This window comes from Symphodus melops (genome assembly GCF_947650265.1).
Source record: "Symphodus melops genome assembly, chromosome: 19".
NCBI classification, from domain to species: domain Eukaryota; kingdom Metazoa; phylum Chordata; class Actinopteri; order Labriformes; family Labridae; genus Symphodus; species Symphodus melops.
The window spans coordinates 4,917,236-4,932,916 of NC_136709.1; the positions used below are offsets into that span (position 1 = coordinate 4,917,236).

Sequence of the window (15,681 nt, forward strand, 5' to 3'; positions counted from 1 at the left end):
TAAGTGTAAACAAAGCAATGTTTCTAAAGCTTTATTGAATAACACCACAGTACATAGATCGTAATAGTGGCACAAATGCAGCTTCAGATTAGCCCAGCAGTTCATGCTTGTGAGCCCTGTACACAGAGGCTCCAGTCGGTAACACAGCAGCACAACTCTTTGCTGCAAATCATCTCTCCTCCTCACGTTTTCCTTTCTACCTTTCCAATTACTGTGCCATAAAGACCAAAAGAGCCAAAAATACATTTTAAAACAAGAAAGTGGCTTCTACTACGGCTAAGCAAAAGTCAAAGAAAACTTAACAGATTAGATCGTGTTGACTTCACATTTACTGAAACTCTACCGTACATTGCTATTTTTAAAAAGTTTGATCGGGGCTGTTCGGAAAGTGAGATGCTTTAACTGAAAGTCACAATAAAGACCAATGCCTTGTTGAACATTATCTTGAGACTTGAATTGGGACAGGCCAAAAGGGAAATATTCAAAATAAATGTAAAAGGGGGTCGCCGGTGGCGCAGCGGCAGTGCGCGCGATCCCATGTATTGAGGCTCAGTCCTCGCGCGGGCGGCCCGGGTTCGCGTCCAGCCTGTGGCTCATTTCCCGCATGTCTCTCCCCACTCTCTACCTGATTTCCGACTGTCCATTTTCCTCCCTCTATAATAAAGGCCAAAAATAAATCTTTAAAAAAAAAAAAAAAAATTAAAAAAAAAAAAATGGAAAAGGTCTGAATGGAAATGTGAGGCCCTGGTAAGAAAAGTAAATCTGGCAACATGGTTATCTTAACTGAGCAGAAGTATTTGTCCAACACAAATCTCATTAGTTTGAATGTTAAACATGAGCGTTCCTCACACACAGGGTGTCAGGACGAGCTACGAGCTGTGCTGCTACTTTGTCACTTTACCTCACATTAGCTCAGCTTGTTTCTTGGTAACTAAAGATCCAGACCCTAAATTCTTTAAGTCATGGTTAAAAAGGATAATAATCATGTTACTTAATACACTAAGGTGCTTATTGAAGACAGGTAACACACAAGCTTCATGCAGGCTGATGTCGAAATTTGGTATTGAGCTGGATTACCAACTTGATGTCTAAAGCAACTAGATGTCTCACTGTTGTTCACTATGTGACCTTTATCTTCACATTTTAACAAAGTTTTAAACAGTATACTGTATATCAATCATGCCGCGTTTCATTCTCTTTCAATCTTTGCAATATTCAATCCTATTGTAACTTGTAAATGCACACCTGCAGTGGAAATAATGGAACACTAACTAAAGGAGCACTCAGCTTTTAGTGGGGTGCATAAAAGAGGGGAAGTCTCATTCATCTACAAATCCTTAGGACAGGCTGCCTCTGAAATCCTTCCGACCTTTCTGTCAACCTGTTCAATTATCAACACCTCACAATGTCCCATCACATGGGGGGGGTCCTCGAGAGGCAAGACTAAGTTTAAAGGATGGTGTTGAATCTATAATTACAGTCTTTCTTACATTGGATTAATGCTATGAGAAGTAAAATCATACCGCAGATCAGAAATGAGTATGAAGCAGCTTTATTCCACGCATGTAGATCGACTGTCGGTTGCCCGACAGTCGCAGGATACAAACCTCACGACCCCACTCGCCTGCTCTGTGAACGTTTCTAAATAACTTCCTGCAGAGCTCGTAAACCTGCGAGACCCGACTTCACACAGAAAGGAGATGTGTTCACACATGCAGCTCAATGTTGCAGGAATCTTTTGGAGATGTGTACATGTGAGACATCACTAGTTTGAAGTTTTCTTTAAGACAATGTTTATTCTGACATCACGGCCCGTTACGGGTGCAATAGATAGATGAAGCAGGGGTTTCCAACCCTTATTCATTGCAGCCCCCTAATGTATCTAAGATAAGCTGATTTTAAAACATGCATTAGTAACAAAACTTTGAAACAGGAAAACTTCCTAACTGCATTAATTAGGAGTATGTAATGAGACATGATATACTAGATATATTTGGATGTCTCGGATGAGCTTATTTGAACCAACACAAAGTCTAAACAGATTTTAATGTGCATAAAAGACATTGAAGTAACTTACTCTGAAAGCAGGATTGGCTCCTAGCTCCAGGAGACATTTGACAGCTGAGATACAAAGGTTGGACGCAGCAATGTGCAGAGAGGTGCCAAAGTCAAAGTCACTGCAGGTGGCATCTACCTCTGCAATAAAATAAAAAGGGATTTCAGTGGGCCATTTAAACGTGCATTTAAAAGTTTAAGATATTATTTTCAAAGTTATTATTGCTAAATTAAGACCAACTCCAACATTGTTTAAAAGCCAGCAGTCATACAGCAGCTGAACACATGTTTGGATTGCCTTTTAAAAAGCCTGTTTATATGTACATTAAGGAATTTGTGCTTTTTTGCCTCGTCTCTCTACACACTTTTGCATAAAACCCTGAAGAGCTCAGACAGCAGCTGGATCAGAGGTGATGAAGCGTCCCTTGTCATTTATAAAAGGAACAACAAGTCTCAAGGCTGGACATGAGGACAGTGTGAGATCTTAGATCTGCTCTCACCTCCAGGTTGGGAAGCCTGCAGAACCACTCGGATAAGCTGGGGCACGTCAAAGTAGGCTGCATAATGCAGGGCCCTCATGTTAGTCCAGCGGGAGCGAAGGTTGGGATCAGCACCCAGGGAGAGGATCTGACGCGCAAACGTGGCGGCTGTTTCTGCATCACCTGAGGAACAGAGGAGGAATCAAAGTTTATTTTTTGTATCAAGAGGATGAAGTAACAGACAGCAGATTATCTCTGGAGACAGTTCAAGGAGTAGTGCTGATCATTAGAAGTGCTTACAGAGTCATGGGAGATTACACCAATCAGCGATAACATTATGACCGTCCATGCAATCTAATTAAAGTCAAAACAAGAGCTCGACCAAAAACCACTTCAAGCTTCTACATTTTCATTGTTGTCATGGTTAGAAAGGAGATAACTGTACTTTATAACTATTATTGAGAGCTGGTGGTGTTAATGTAGAGGGGAAAATATTTAAAACATATTTCAATATAATGCACTCTGAAACTCCACCAACACCTAACGTCAATGCACATTAAGTAAGATTATCATCTTCTAACCAGGTCAAAAAAATACACAGAACCGCTTCAAGAGTTCAATGTGTTTCAGAGCTGCTGTATTGGATTGCATTAGAGTGCACAGTGGGCTGTAATGTTACGGCTGATTGTGTATAATCAGTGATCAGAGCGGTAACAAACGATGATGGGTCCACTTTTGCAGTCTAGCGGAGAGTTTTGTTGTCGTGGATGATGGACAAACAAAACTAAAATCTGCTCGACGCCTACGAGCAATCAGACCTGAAGTTATAGTTTGTCACTTCCTCTCATCGAGCTCATTGCTTGTTTTATACTGACTCTTGTCTGAACGCCACTTCTATTGCTAAATGAAACTGTGACATTATTCAACACCTGTGTCAAGTCTTACCTATGCCTGGGGCTCCGGCTTTGCAGCAGTAGTGCAGCAGGCTCATATCAGTCAGACCATCTCGATCGTTCACACCGCAGCCTCTCTTTAAGATCTGTGCAAAGACAAGATGTGCCGTGCGTCTCTAAGGGCTGCTGTTGTCACTGTGCAGATATATTACATAATGGGCTATAAAGTGAAACTTGGGGGCACTGATCTGATGAATGACAAGTAAGCCGGGCCTCTCATAAATCTACTCATCTTTAAAATTAGGATGAAAATTGTTTCGCAAACTCACATTGAAACAAGGCATTTATTTCTCAAGGGCAGCAGTTTATTAAATGAGTGAGAGAAAGTAATCGCCTGCTTTTACCCTTGAGACAAGTGCTCCCCTGCACAATTAACTGCATTGCAGCTACTTTGTGTAACCCTGAGAGGAGCCAGTTTACAGGAAGCATCAAGTATTCCAGCATTTACAGTTTTGTTTTCTCTTGTTGGGTTAGGATCCATTCCCAAACTCATTTCTGGATTTGGAGTTTTAAGAATACAAGCAGATCAGTCAGTGTCATTAATCAAAGCACATGGGACATAAAAACAGCAGTTGTATCGTGTCACCTCGTTGCCAATAAGGTCGATGTTCTTCTGGACCTGGGGCACCCATTGCCTGAGGACAGCAAACAGCTCTGGTATGGTGGTGCTGGGATCCAAGAGAACCTCCCTGCACTGTGGCTCACTGGGGTCAAAGAAGGAGAACTCTGGAGGAACACAAAAATACAACACGCATTAAAACCTTTGAGCCAAAATGAGAATTAAAGCTTTTGTGTTCCATTTCCTCCTGGAAGCATGTGAAAAGAGAATGTGATACATCAAGTTTTTACAACAGGCTGTTCAATCGATTTAAATGTCAAACCTCTGAAAATGTCAATTGATGTGCTTGAAGCAAACTCAATCAGACACAATATATGAAGACATGAAACATTAGAGAACTCAGCTAAAGTAAAAACTCATTTGGCCTTCCTGGATGAATACAAATACTTACGATTTATTCATACAGTTAGTATCAAACACTATGTTATTTACTGACTGTTTTACATATAAAAAGATCATTAATTTAGAGCCAGGGTAGAACATTTTTACAAAAGCATTTTTGTTACGTTTGTTCAAATTCAATCACCGAACATCCCTTCATAGGATGATTCGATAAACCAAATACTCTGAGAAAACAAAAAATGCACATCTGTTGTGGTAACTTGCCTGTTTGTCAGTCAAACCATTTTATTTGGAGCCAAAGAAATGATTTGATGGCCTAACTGTCAACGTGTGAACACCGTGCACACTCTTCCACACAAACTAAAGAAAGTGAGCTAGTTGCACTAAATTAGCAGGTAAACAAAAACAATTCACTGTACTCCTTCTCCCACGACCTTCAGTACTCAAACATTTGAGTGGAGCTTCGACATTTGACTGTTTGCTAACAGAACATAGACATCTTTGGTAAAGTGTCTTGGGATTACATTTGTTATGAATTGGTCTTTGCTCGACAAAGTTTCATTCTCACTCTAGCTGATTTCTTAAACACAGTTCAGCTTTTAGACCATTAAGCTTATTGATGAGCACATGGTTTAACTCACGATCCTATGAACATGTCAACACTGAGTGTGTTTCAAAATGGTCTTGTGTCCCGTTTTCTCAGAAGGGATGAAAACATTATTTGTTACATTGTAACCAACGCCTTCTAGCCTAAACATGTTGAAATAATAAAATAATGAGTTGATATAATTCTAACAAAAAATGTGCAAGATAGAGAGACATGGGCGATGAAAAAACTGGAGTCAGTCGGTGCAGTTCTAAAGGACAGTTTGAGGACTCCTGTCAGGATGATCATGATTCTTTCAGAAACAATTACAGCTGCTTAATTTGACTTGGCAAATGGTGCATTGATCAAAAGGATGAACAAACAACTTACTGAGTTAAGGATTTCAAAGTTTTACCAATAATCAGCAGTTTTACGCTTGACTGCATGCTCCAAACTGCGGTGGAAACATTTGTCATTTTCCAGTCAAATCAAATCATTTCACACTTTGTCAGTGCTGCAGTGACAAGCCTGAAATGTCAAACAGCTCCGCCGTGCACTGTATTTCATTTGTGTATGTGTGGAGATCCTCACCACAGTCGCTGGGCATGGGGGCAGAGGCCACCTGGTGGATAACCGGCCGCTGATGTGAAGAAACCCAGCCCGGCGCAACGTCTCCCTCAGCAGGTTGTGAAACATCCTCCTTTGTCATCTCCCCCTCAGGGCCTGCGGCAAGAACAATATTAGAAGTCCTATTTTTAAAACACAAGTAGGTCTCACCTCAACACAGCAGTGAGAACTCAGAAAACAGGACTTCCTTTGAGTTTTAAAGCGCTCCTCACACTCAAACAGAGGTGCTTACTGTTTGTTGTAAAGTCAGATTAAACAAGAGAAAAACAATAAAACTGATACAGCTTGATATTGATTCCATCTTTTTTTAATCCTGTGTAGGTCTGCAGGACACCAGTGCAGAGCAGCCATTTCTGAAGCTACAATGGTGCTTTATGGTAACGTATGCAAGGTGATTCTAGAAAATGACTCATGTACACTGTTCAAGCACGAGGAGTCCTTATACACCCGTTTAACCAGCCTTTAACTCAGTGATGAGTAAATGTGGTCAGGACCAGTGATTCTCACAGTGGGGTCTGTGAACCATGGTTTAGGGGTCCACAGAATAATTTACAAAAAATATTCAAGTATGCTGTGTCATTGGAAAGGCACTTCAACAAACTGGGACCTCTTACACCAATAAAATCTGCTATTTTGTCGAATACTCCCGCCCACTTTAGCTTTGTGCCAACTCTGATATGACTGTGACATGTCTGTTCATTTTCTCAAAGTTTACTTGTAAGATATAAATTGTCGCCTAATTCCACCATTGCAATGAACTACATTGTACGAAACATTGAGAACACTGAATGCTTATCAACATTACAATAATGCGGGGGTGCTTGGGAAAATGTCCGAGAACCCCTGATCTAGACATCTGCTGTTCAAACCAAGAGAGAGCAAGAATGCTCATGTAAAGGCTTTAAAGCAGGAAGTTTGGTACCTGGTGATTGGTGGAGCTGGATGATATACTGCTGAGACCGTTCTGCATCTGCCACTGTTTTAACTCCAGCCCTGGACTATTTTGTGTTCATCAGCCCCACACTCCCTATCTATCTGCAAAAAGGCAACAAAAAGGCCCAAACAATAGAAGGAAGAAAAAGCTTTTTTTTGGTGCCAGTCAGGCTGCTTGGACTATTCTAGAAACTGCAGAAACTTGTCCTGTCTCAAACACAGCCATATCAGGGGACGGTCCAAAGAGAAACTGTCCAGTGACGCTCTGATGGCATCATAAGAAAACTAAGGCCTAAGTGCTAAGCAAAGCTAATTAAAAGAAAGGCAGCAACTACTCAAATATCCCCTTCTTTTAACCATCAGTGTATGTCTGTCAGCTCTGAACAGAAAACAACGCAGCAATAAAACTTTCAAGAGCTCCCTGAAAGTTGATCATAGAAGATTTAGATGTTTATAACATAACTCTGATTTGCCTTCAAATGTGCTGCATCATTCATTCATGGTGGTACAAAATTAATGTGAGCAACTTGAGGATGACAGTGAAACATGAGACTTCTGTCATGGATTTGCAGCCGACCAATGAGCCAACTTAATAAAGCTGGTGAGGGCACATTTATATGGCCTTAGAATCAGAGACTGAAGAAACAAGTGTGCCAAAAGCAAAACTACAACTTCCCAAAAAATAAACCTAATGTTTGTTTTCTGTGGAGACCATCATACAGTGATGGAATACAGTGCTACACTAGTCTAACCTTAAAACACTAAAGCTATGAACAGGAATATGGGCGCCTAGTAAAAACTACAGAAACCCTAAGGCTGAACTACGGGTTGAACTACTTCACAGACACACACAAACACAGAGGCCTAAACCGGGAAAGGCAACAGTGAGCTTTAAAGCTTCCAGAACCGACCAACACTCACGGTCATCTTCTTTCTTATCCTCTCTCCTGTTGACTTCCATGACAGCTTCCCAGTCCAGCTAAGCTAAAATGAAGAGACACAGACTGGGTCCAGCAGAACATCTAGCCAAGCTGCTTCCCAAAATAGCTCAGAAGCACAGACAGTCCCCCACCTAAACCTCCAATAAGCAGCCCCTCCTCTCAGTGTTCATACCCTGTTGATCCCCTGACTCCCAGGTCCAGTACCTATTTACAGACAGTACACTCAAGGCACTGTGTTGTCAGCTCTTACTCCCCCAGGCTGGAGTGTCACTCACTCCTGTGCACAGCTGCCTGCCTGCAGGTTCTCCCGGATTTGTTTACTCAACCATATGAGCCACAATGCAGAGCATGTGGCTGTAGGGTGACAGTGCAAAAAAAGACAGGCTAAAAGGGCAGCAAAGTGGTGGTTGTGATTACAATATAAAGCCTGTGGCTGACACTCTGCAAACACCCAACCTGCTTACACATCCATACCGTAGTTGTGAGGCTGAAACGCTACCAGCTCAGAAAGAGCTGTCACCAGTTCTCACCTGACAACTCGCAGCAAGATGATTCATCCAGAGTTTCCACCAAAAGCTGTGTACATGACCTTTGTCAATGCGGGTTTTCCTGCAAAATGTTTTCACTTACTTACAAGTAGGCCCATCAAAAAAAAAAAATTACATCAGTACATAGGGCTGACACTTTGTAAAAAATAAACTTTACCTCTAAATAGATGGTTATAATGTCACTACCACGTTGTAACCATGTTTAAAATTTTAGGTAGCAAAGGAGTTTAGCCATGATGGGTACTGCCGCCTGCTCCCATCCTCCCAAAGAAAGACACATTATTGCCTTAATTCAACTGCTAGCTCATGCTATATTGCAAACAATTAAACACGTCTCAAGTTTCATTGTTGAGCCTAGGATAGATACACGCACATTCAATCAGACTCATGGTCCAGCAACACAGGTGTTTTCACTCTGCCTCATTAGACACTTTGCTTGTTAGTTGGGCACGCGCTTGCTGATATCCTGTTATTCCAGAGACACAGCAGCGTCACGTGACTTCAACATGATTTAATAATTAAATCCACCTGCGTGCGTTCCAATGCGAAAACCCTCAAACAAGATGTTCACACACAAATACCTGCACACATGCTGAGCAGCAGACGTGTATGTGCTACACAGATTCATAATAAAAATTATGTTGTTCGATATATATGATTTATACTTGGCTGGTCTGTGTGGCTGACAATAAACTAACTAAAGCTTTTAGCTGCTAATGTCCTTTTCAGCTTTAGCTTACCTTAGATAATTCATTAGTGTAGGATGTCCACCTGTCATGCACTGACCCCTCCCTCGTTTCACATGTGCGCAGCAATGATGCAGAAGAAGCTGTGCTAGTTTATTAAAAGCACTTATTTTCAAATTTCTGAATGTGCCAAAAGTTAAGGCTGTTAAAACGTTGTTTTATTATGATTAATATTATCATTGTGGCATCAACATAGATAACACAGCTAACGGTTAGCCGGCTAGCATATGTTAAAAAAAAAAGCCGACGAGTGTTTTGGGACAGCTATAAAATATAGCATTGTTTTAGTCTATGGCTGGTTAATAAATAGTTAACACCCAAAGGTTTTATGCCCACACATTGTGGAAAAAAGTTGTCAATGAAGCTGCAGTGGGATCTCTCTCATGTTAACTCGCGTTAGCTCTTCAGATGTTATCTAGCACTTACACTGGGCCAAGATGTCCAACTGCAAAATGTAAACTCATACAACATGTCGCTGTCCTCTTTAAATATCTGTACACAGAAAAAGAAGAGTTACCTTCACCTCGCCGCTTGTTTTAACTCGTTCATGAGGGAAATTACAAGCTAGTGGCGGATTAAATGTACGTTAAATTACAACATTGTACAAAGCTTAAGCACATCCGGTTTCAGAATAAGGGCTTAGTTGTACCGTCACTATTCCGGTCATCAAAATAAAAGCTTGAATGATTTAATGTTGGGAAGCAGAGACCATCGTGGATACACAGTGCTTAACAAATGTATTAGACCACCACCCAATGTGAGGTTAACAGCATCGGTTATTACAAAATTAATTGTCTATGTTTCTGTAATGATTGATAATACATCAGAATGAAAAGGCTTGTTAACTGAATATGATATTTGTAATGCTATAGTTTTTATTGTTATCCATGAATTTTCAAATGTACTACAACAACAACAACAAATAGCAAAGCACATTGGTAATGATTAAGATATCAAAGTATATTAATTTACTTGCATTCTTAAACAGAGACATGTGTTTTAGTGGTTGAATTTAATGCTTGATTAATTTCTGACTTCTTAGAGAAGCCCTGCAGTGAGTTGGCTCAAATTTGGGTATCAAAAATGGGAATTCAGTTTGAGATTGGGTTCATATACCAACAAACAATGAGCCCAAGCACACTTAAAGCTGTGCAGAGACTCTTTGAGCAAGAAAAAGGAATCTTGAGTACTGGAGATGATGGACTGGCCAAGTCAAAGTCAGGATTCTGAAGTGAAGATTTCTAAAGTAAAGTAAGAGTTATTTTAATTATATTTAGAAATGCTTAAAAACGTTTATCAAAATCCTGAAATGTGTGTTGCTGTAATCCTTACTGAAAAAATGTGGCCTTTAGAATACACTTTTGTTTAGTGTTATTATTTTTTAATTCACAATGTCTCTTAAGACTGTTCAGTGGGTGTAAACAGTGAAGATCATGCTCAAACCTTTTGTAAAACTTACATATTAACTGGCAACATGTTCAATATTCAAGTGAATTTCTTTGGAGTTTGTGGAAAAACATCTGATTCTGTCATTTATTAGGGCATGGCATCTTGGCAGGCATCCAGCTGAGTCTTTCATCCTACCGAGGTTAAATCATTGGAAAGTTGGTACGCTTAATTATCTCTGAATGACAAATAGCTGCTAATAATATTGGTTCAGATTGCAGGCATCTTGTCTGGCTTCATTATTATTTCTGTTTAAGGTGCCATCTCTAACCTGCTTTGCTGAGCCATATTTCTTCTTCTTTTTCAGCAGGAGTGATTGCCCTTTGGTGGATGAGTGAGTTTAGCACCGATCAGTTTGAGATCACCATCAAGACAAATGGCTCTCAGACAAAGAGCCTATTTCAAACTATGATGTGCAAAGGAGTTTGTTAGAGCGAAAATGTCATGAGAAGTTGTTTCAAAAGTCCTTTAACTCTTGTATGATTGCATATTCAAAGACAGACTTTGTGAAAGCAGTAAAATAGTCGGAAAAAAGTCACCTTCTTTTACTGTAGTGTGTGCATTGACTTGTCTTCTTATGTCAGGAATGTACGTCTACATTTTAACTTTAAAAAGGTAGTTTCAATTTGTCTTACTTTCATTTCTTGAATACTTATATAAGACGCCTGGGTTGAGTTTAAACATGTTTGTCACCAGCTGATTTCATGACTTTTCATTAGTTGCTTAAGTTAAGTTAACTTAGTTGGTTAAGTTCACGGCATGGAGATCATTGTCTCCTTTTCTGGACCCCTAAAACCTAAAAATCTCATATTTAAGCATGATCTCTTTAGACTTTTGAGGAACGCCAGTAGCCTAGTCGTTAGTGCGTGTGTCAAATGTGCGGAGGCCATAGTCGTCCAAGCGGTATTCAGGGTTAGAATCCAACCTGGGGCTCTTTTCCTGCAGGTCATCATGACGCATGTACCCTCACAGCTCTGATTTGTTTGGTCTATCCACTGTCCCCTATCTCAGAATTAAGGCATACATGGCCAAAACAATCTTAGGTGGCGAAAATATTATGAATAAAGGAAACACATGCATGCGCATGCATTATCGAGCAAATAGCCCAGACTAAATTCACAGGGAAAAATCTATGTGTGCAATCTGCCTTATCTTTCTTTAGCCTGTAGGCTGTGTGAGTAAGGCCTCGTCTGTAACAAACAAGTTGTCTGAAGGTAGCTAACCTATATTATGTGTATGTCCTGTTTCCGCGATATTTCATTGTGAACCTGTTGTCGATTGTGCTCAGCTGGTAGCCTCATATGGCTCTGGCTTAAATACAGTACAATTACCAGAACGTCGTTTCCATGGAAACGTAAACACAGAGCGAAGCAGGCAGTGATTTCTTCTGTTTTACGCACTCAGTTCACTTGCGCATAAACCACGGTTTGAACCTTACTATTATTTGATTAGAATAAATGAGTTAAATTTAACTGGTCCAATACCAACATTTCCCATAAACCAGAATGGATTTACACAGGCGCGTGTCCTCTGCAGGATACCGGTTACCAGAACGGAACATTAACACCAGGCCGATATCATCTCAGCCAACAGCGGACAGGACGCGCCGAGCTGCCGGACACACGGCGTCCATTGAGCAGACTTCAGGCAGGAGTGATCCCGTTAAACAGGACCGATTGTGGAGAGAATTGGTGGTGGGTGAGAGGAGAGGAGTCCGGGAATGGTGAGTATGAGTCGCTGCAAGGAAGCAGGGAATGTTCCCACAGTAAGTCAATATTCCCTACAAGTTCTGACAATGTTATACAGCAAACATTGTAGGCTAATAGGCGAAACATTCAAATAATCTTTTAAGGATGTTTAGGGTTTCCAATAATTTGCATATTATGTTATTTGTTAACAAAGAAAGTCAACATTTGAAAAAGTTCATTCAGATGTTTTGGGACATTCTTCAGGTGACAGATTACAGAAAGTTCTGCTTTAAGACATTCCTAAAATGTTACCTGATAACAAAGGACGAACTTTGTCAAATTAACTTTTTGAAAAGGTTCAGAGAACATTATCTTACAGCTGTCATTGTCTGTCCAGCATTTTTAAAACAGCCAGGAAATAAGTTGGCACCCTGCAGCTTTTCTTGCCAGGTATCTGGGATAGACAAATTGTGAGGAAAGCATATTTAATCGTGGCCAGCTCTGATCTCTCTAGGAGGAATTTGTTCTTCTCCCCTCTGGTCAGAGATACATACAGCCCAGAGAAACATACACACTTTTGGATGTTCCTAATGCTCTTAATATTGTTTCCATGAATGCACTTTTAAGCAGCACTATTGCGCTTTATTTGCCACCATTCCAGTGTAATATTTAATGAGCAGTAAAAAAAATTAAATTAAATTAAAAAAAACGATCAAGCTGTGTTGCACTATTCTACAGTATGCCTTTTTAGTTGTTGTGTTTTTGTCCACTGCTGTAAATCAAATTTTCCCCCCAGGGATCAAGGTCTGAACTGAACTGAACAATTTGGGAACTTAAAGAAAACTTCCCGCTTCCCACCAGACTGACCGACAGTCAGTCAGCGCACTCCTGAGAATATTTTATACATGTATTTCAGTATGAAAGAATAACAAAGTAATGACCGACAGTCAGTCTGGTGGGAATTCATGATTGGTCATTTCTATGATGTATTCTAGTGAACAAACTTTCAGTTTTAATAGAGCAGTTGAGGAAAATGTATGCTTTACTAAATCAATTGACAACTGAATTTTGTTCCACAGGGAGACGAACTGGGGCTTTTTGACAGAATATGATCAGATGGTAAGACTACAAACTCTCCACAGATTGTGATATTCAAGGGAATTTTAGAACTATGCCTCTTATTGAAAAGCATGTTTACAATCTTAATCTCTATATATATTCAATGAACGCACTCTTAAATATGAGCGACTTGGAGTCAATAACACTAAAATGTAAACAACTATTGAAACGACTATTACCTATTTAGGGCAATATTTTTGGTTTTGCAATATTTGACTTTTTGACAATAGAGCCCTGATGTGCTTTTTGGATATTTATATTGTCAACATTAAGTTTAATGATACTTTAATGATTGTTTTTCAAAGCGCACTCCTGAGAATACTTTATACATGTATTTCAGTATGAAAGAATAACAAAGTAATTATTGATATAGAAGCATCTTGTGTAGTAAATGTTTATGGGATCAGTATGATGTAAACCCATGGATTTAATGCCATCCTCATCTGTAAGCAGTTGGACCGCCACATTTTGGCAGCTAACATCCAAAGTTACCCCTGTGTATTTTTAGGGTCATCCAAAGTCACCAGAGCCTTTGCCCAGCAACTTGTCTCTCTTCTCTGACCGTGTCCCCAACACCACCAACCACATGTTTGGCAACCGGCTGTCCACTCCACTGGGGAGTGAACTTGTCAAACTGGACAGGCAGCTTCTCTGGTCTGGAAACTATCACAAGCGCAAGCTGGATCCAGAGATGCTGCCCTGCTAGAAGACCAGTCCCTTTACATCTGCACATAGGTCTTTATTGTCTCCCCAACAACAACAACTTTAAAGCCAGATTAGTAAATGAGTAATGAAAATAATGTTTGCTGTTCAACTTAAGACAGATAGGTAGTCATACATTTTTCATGCACCCAAGTCAGAAAATAGATGAATTCATTGGTTTGGGTATGATATATGCAAGTCTCTAAAGGTATTTGCTCACAGATTAAGAGGAGAGTAGAAAAGCAGACAGCAGCAGATCAAATTCATGTCACTTGAGCTCTATCAGGTATTGAACCAGATACTCCACAGACATACGCCTGATCAAATTTGAATGAGTAAACGTACCCCTACTCACACACTGCATAGTGCTGCAGGGGCAAACGCACCAAACCATAGCATTTACTATTTGGATTTACATTACTAGAACCGTTTTTTACTGATACAAAATCTAATCAAAGTGTTCAATAGATTATGTTTTCTAAATGCAGGATGGCTTAGTTACAGATTGAAATACAATTGCTGAAACCTCTGAGCCAAGTTGACATGATGAAGCCATGAATGAATCTTGATTTTGTAGCTGCATTAAAATGCCATTTTGATGTTAAATTCTTGTCGATCACTGCCCCTTTTCTAAATTTGAACCTAAATGTTTGTCCCTACTGAATTCTAAAAATACGTCAGGTGGTTGCATGATGTGGATGTTGCTGAAGTGTAAAAAAAAGAAAGTGTGTTGTTATAAGAAAGATTTTAAACTATAAACTCTTGGTGTACTGAACTTCTTTGGATGTAATTATTGTAGCAGTAAATACCAACATGTTTGAATGACTGTACATGTTCTATTACATTCAGCTACAGTAGCTTAAAGAATTCCAAATGGAGACTTTGCTAATTTGAGTTATGGTTTTAAAATGTCCATCGTGGCATGGTGTCTTCATGAGGCAGTATAAAGAATGGTTAAATACATTTTAATTTAAAGCTCCTGTGAGGAGATTTTAGCATCATGGTTATAAAAATATCTTTATTACACTATAAAGCTGTTTTATTGCCTAAAAGTACTTCAATGAGGTAGGTGTCAGATACAATGAGCGTCACAGCATCCTATGAAAATATATTGTTTTACTTTTCCACAAAGCAAAGTTTCAGAGTGAGTTGATTGTTACAATTGGACCCAAGGGGCGCCAGCATCTACTGTGTGCATGCTGCATTGTTTGCTCACAATAAAAATACAGTAAAGTTATTTTTCAGTGTGTCACGGAGTTTTGATTTGTTTTTCATGGTATATGTTCCTGCAACCGTAATAATATATATAATATAATATAGTAACAATACTGAATCTGCATGGAGAGCAAGAAGGGCTGTGGCGTGAGCAATGCTTCTCTTTTTTGCAGCATTTTCTTTTTGTGTCGAGTTCAGTTTTTGTATTCATGCAGGCCTGTATCCTTTGTTAATACAGTGTTCATGTCACCTCTCTAGTGCGACGTGAAAACAATAATGACAGGATGGTCAAAAAAAGAGAAAGAAGTAGGAGGAAAACAGCGTGTTTGAGGTCAGGAATTCAAATGCTTCGCCCTTATTTAGGGACCCCAGAAGCCAATCAGCTTTCAGTGGATGTATACGGAAGTGAGAATATTTGCCGGTTAACTTGTAAAACCGAGAAGCTCACAAGCTATCAAAGGAAATCAAGCAAGTTTGATTTCAGAATAAATGTGTTGATCTTTGTTTATCCTTTGTGCAATCAGTCTATCGATATTTTACCATAATCCTCAGAGCCAGCCTGTTTTTTAAAAGGATGCTCCAAACATAGATTCAATATATAAACTAAATTATGAACTAAATCACAAGTTGGTAAAATAAATACATTCAAAGTTTCTCTTATTTTGAAAGCTCCGAACGGAAG

The 15,681-nt window shown here is 39.7% G+C and overlaps 2 protein-coding genes and 1 long non-coding RNA gene across 9 annotated transcripts in view; 1 reads left to right on the top strand and 2 right to left on the bottom strand.

Annotated features, from left to right (window-relative positions):
* Nucleotides 1-9,478, bottom strand: part of LOC306840861 (CAP-Gly domain-containing linker protein 4) — a 32,534-nt gene extending 23,056 nt beyond the window's left edge. The window contains exons 1-6 of one of the 7 annotated variants that reach the window (XM_079370430.1): nucleotides 9,347-9,478; nucleotides 5,626-5,757; nucleotides 4,074-4,213; nucleotides 3,480-3,573; nucleotides 2,556-2,717; nucleotides 2,078-2,196 (exon numbers count right to left, since the gene is read on the bottom strand). In XM_079370430.1, coding sequence (XP_079226556.1) covers nucleotides 2,078-2,196; nucleotides 2,556-2,717; nucleotides 3,480-3,573; nucleotides 4,074-4,213; nucleotides 5,626-5,743 — 633 coding nt within the window. In that variant the 5' untranslated portion in view covers nucleotides 5,744-5,757; nucleotides 9,347-9,478. Of the gene's footprint in view, nucleotides 1-2,077; nucleotides 2,197-2,555; nucleotides 2,718-3,479; nucleotides 3,574-4,073; nucleotides 4,214-5,625; nucleotides 5,758-7,515; nucleotides 7,677-8,065; nucleotides 8,205-8,240; nucleotides 8,286-8,456; nucleotides 8,534-8,664; nucleotides 8,690-8,823; nucleotides 8,846-9,346 lie in introns of those variants that run through there. The other 6 variants (XM_079370433.1, XM_079370429.1, XM_079370428.1 and 3 more) reach the window with 6 other exon arrangements.
* On the bottom strand, nucleotides 16-643 carry LOC306840863. The gene is made up of 2 exons (XR_013781387.1): nucleotides 227-643; nucleotides 16-157 (listed from the first exon to the last, which is right to left on the bottom strand). It is a non-coding gene; the product is annotated as an uncharacterized lncRNA (long non-coding RNA).
* Nucleotides 9,479-11,641: 2,163 nt separating the features above from the next.
* On the top strand, nucleotides 11,642-13,882 carry cimip5 (ciliary microtubule inner protein 5). The gene is made up of 3 exons (XM_079370093.1): nucleotides 11,642-11,998; nucleotides 13,043-13,082; nucleotides 13,591-13,882. Exons 1-3 carry the CDS (start codon nucleotides 11,781-11,783, stop codon nucleotides 13,786-13,788), a joined length of 456 nt encoding a protein of 151 aa, XP_079226219.1. The 5' UTR covers nucleotides 11,642-11,780; the 3' UTR covers nucleotides 13,789-13,882.
* The last annotated feature ends 1,799 nt before the right edge of the window (nucleotides 13,883-15,681 follow it).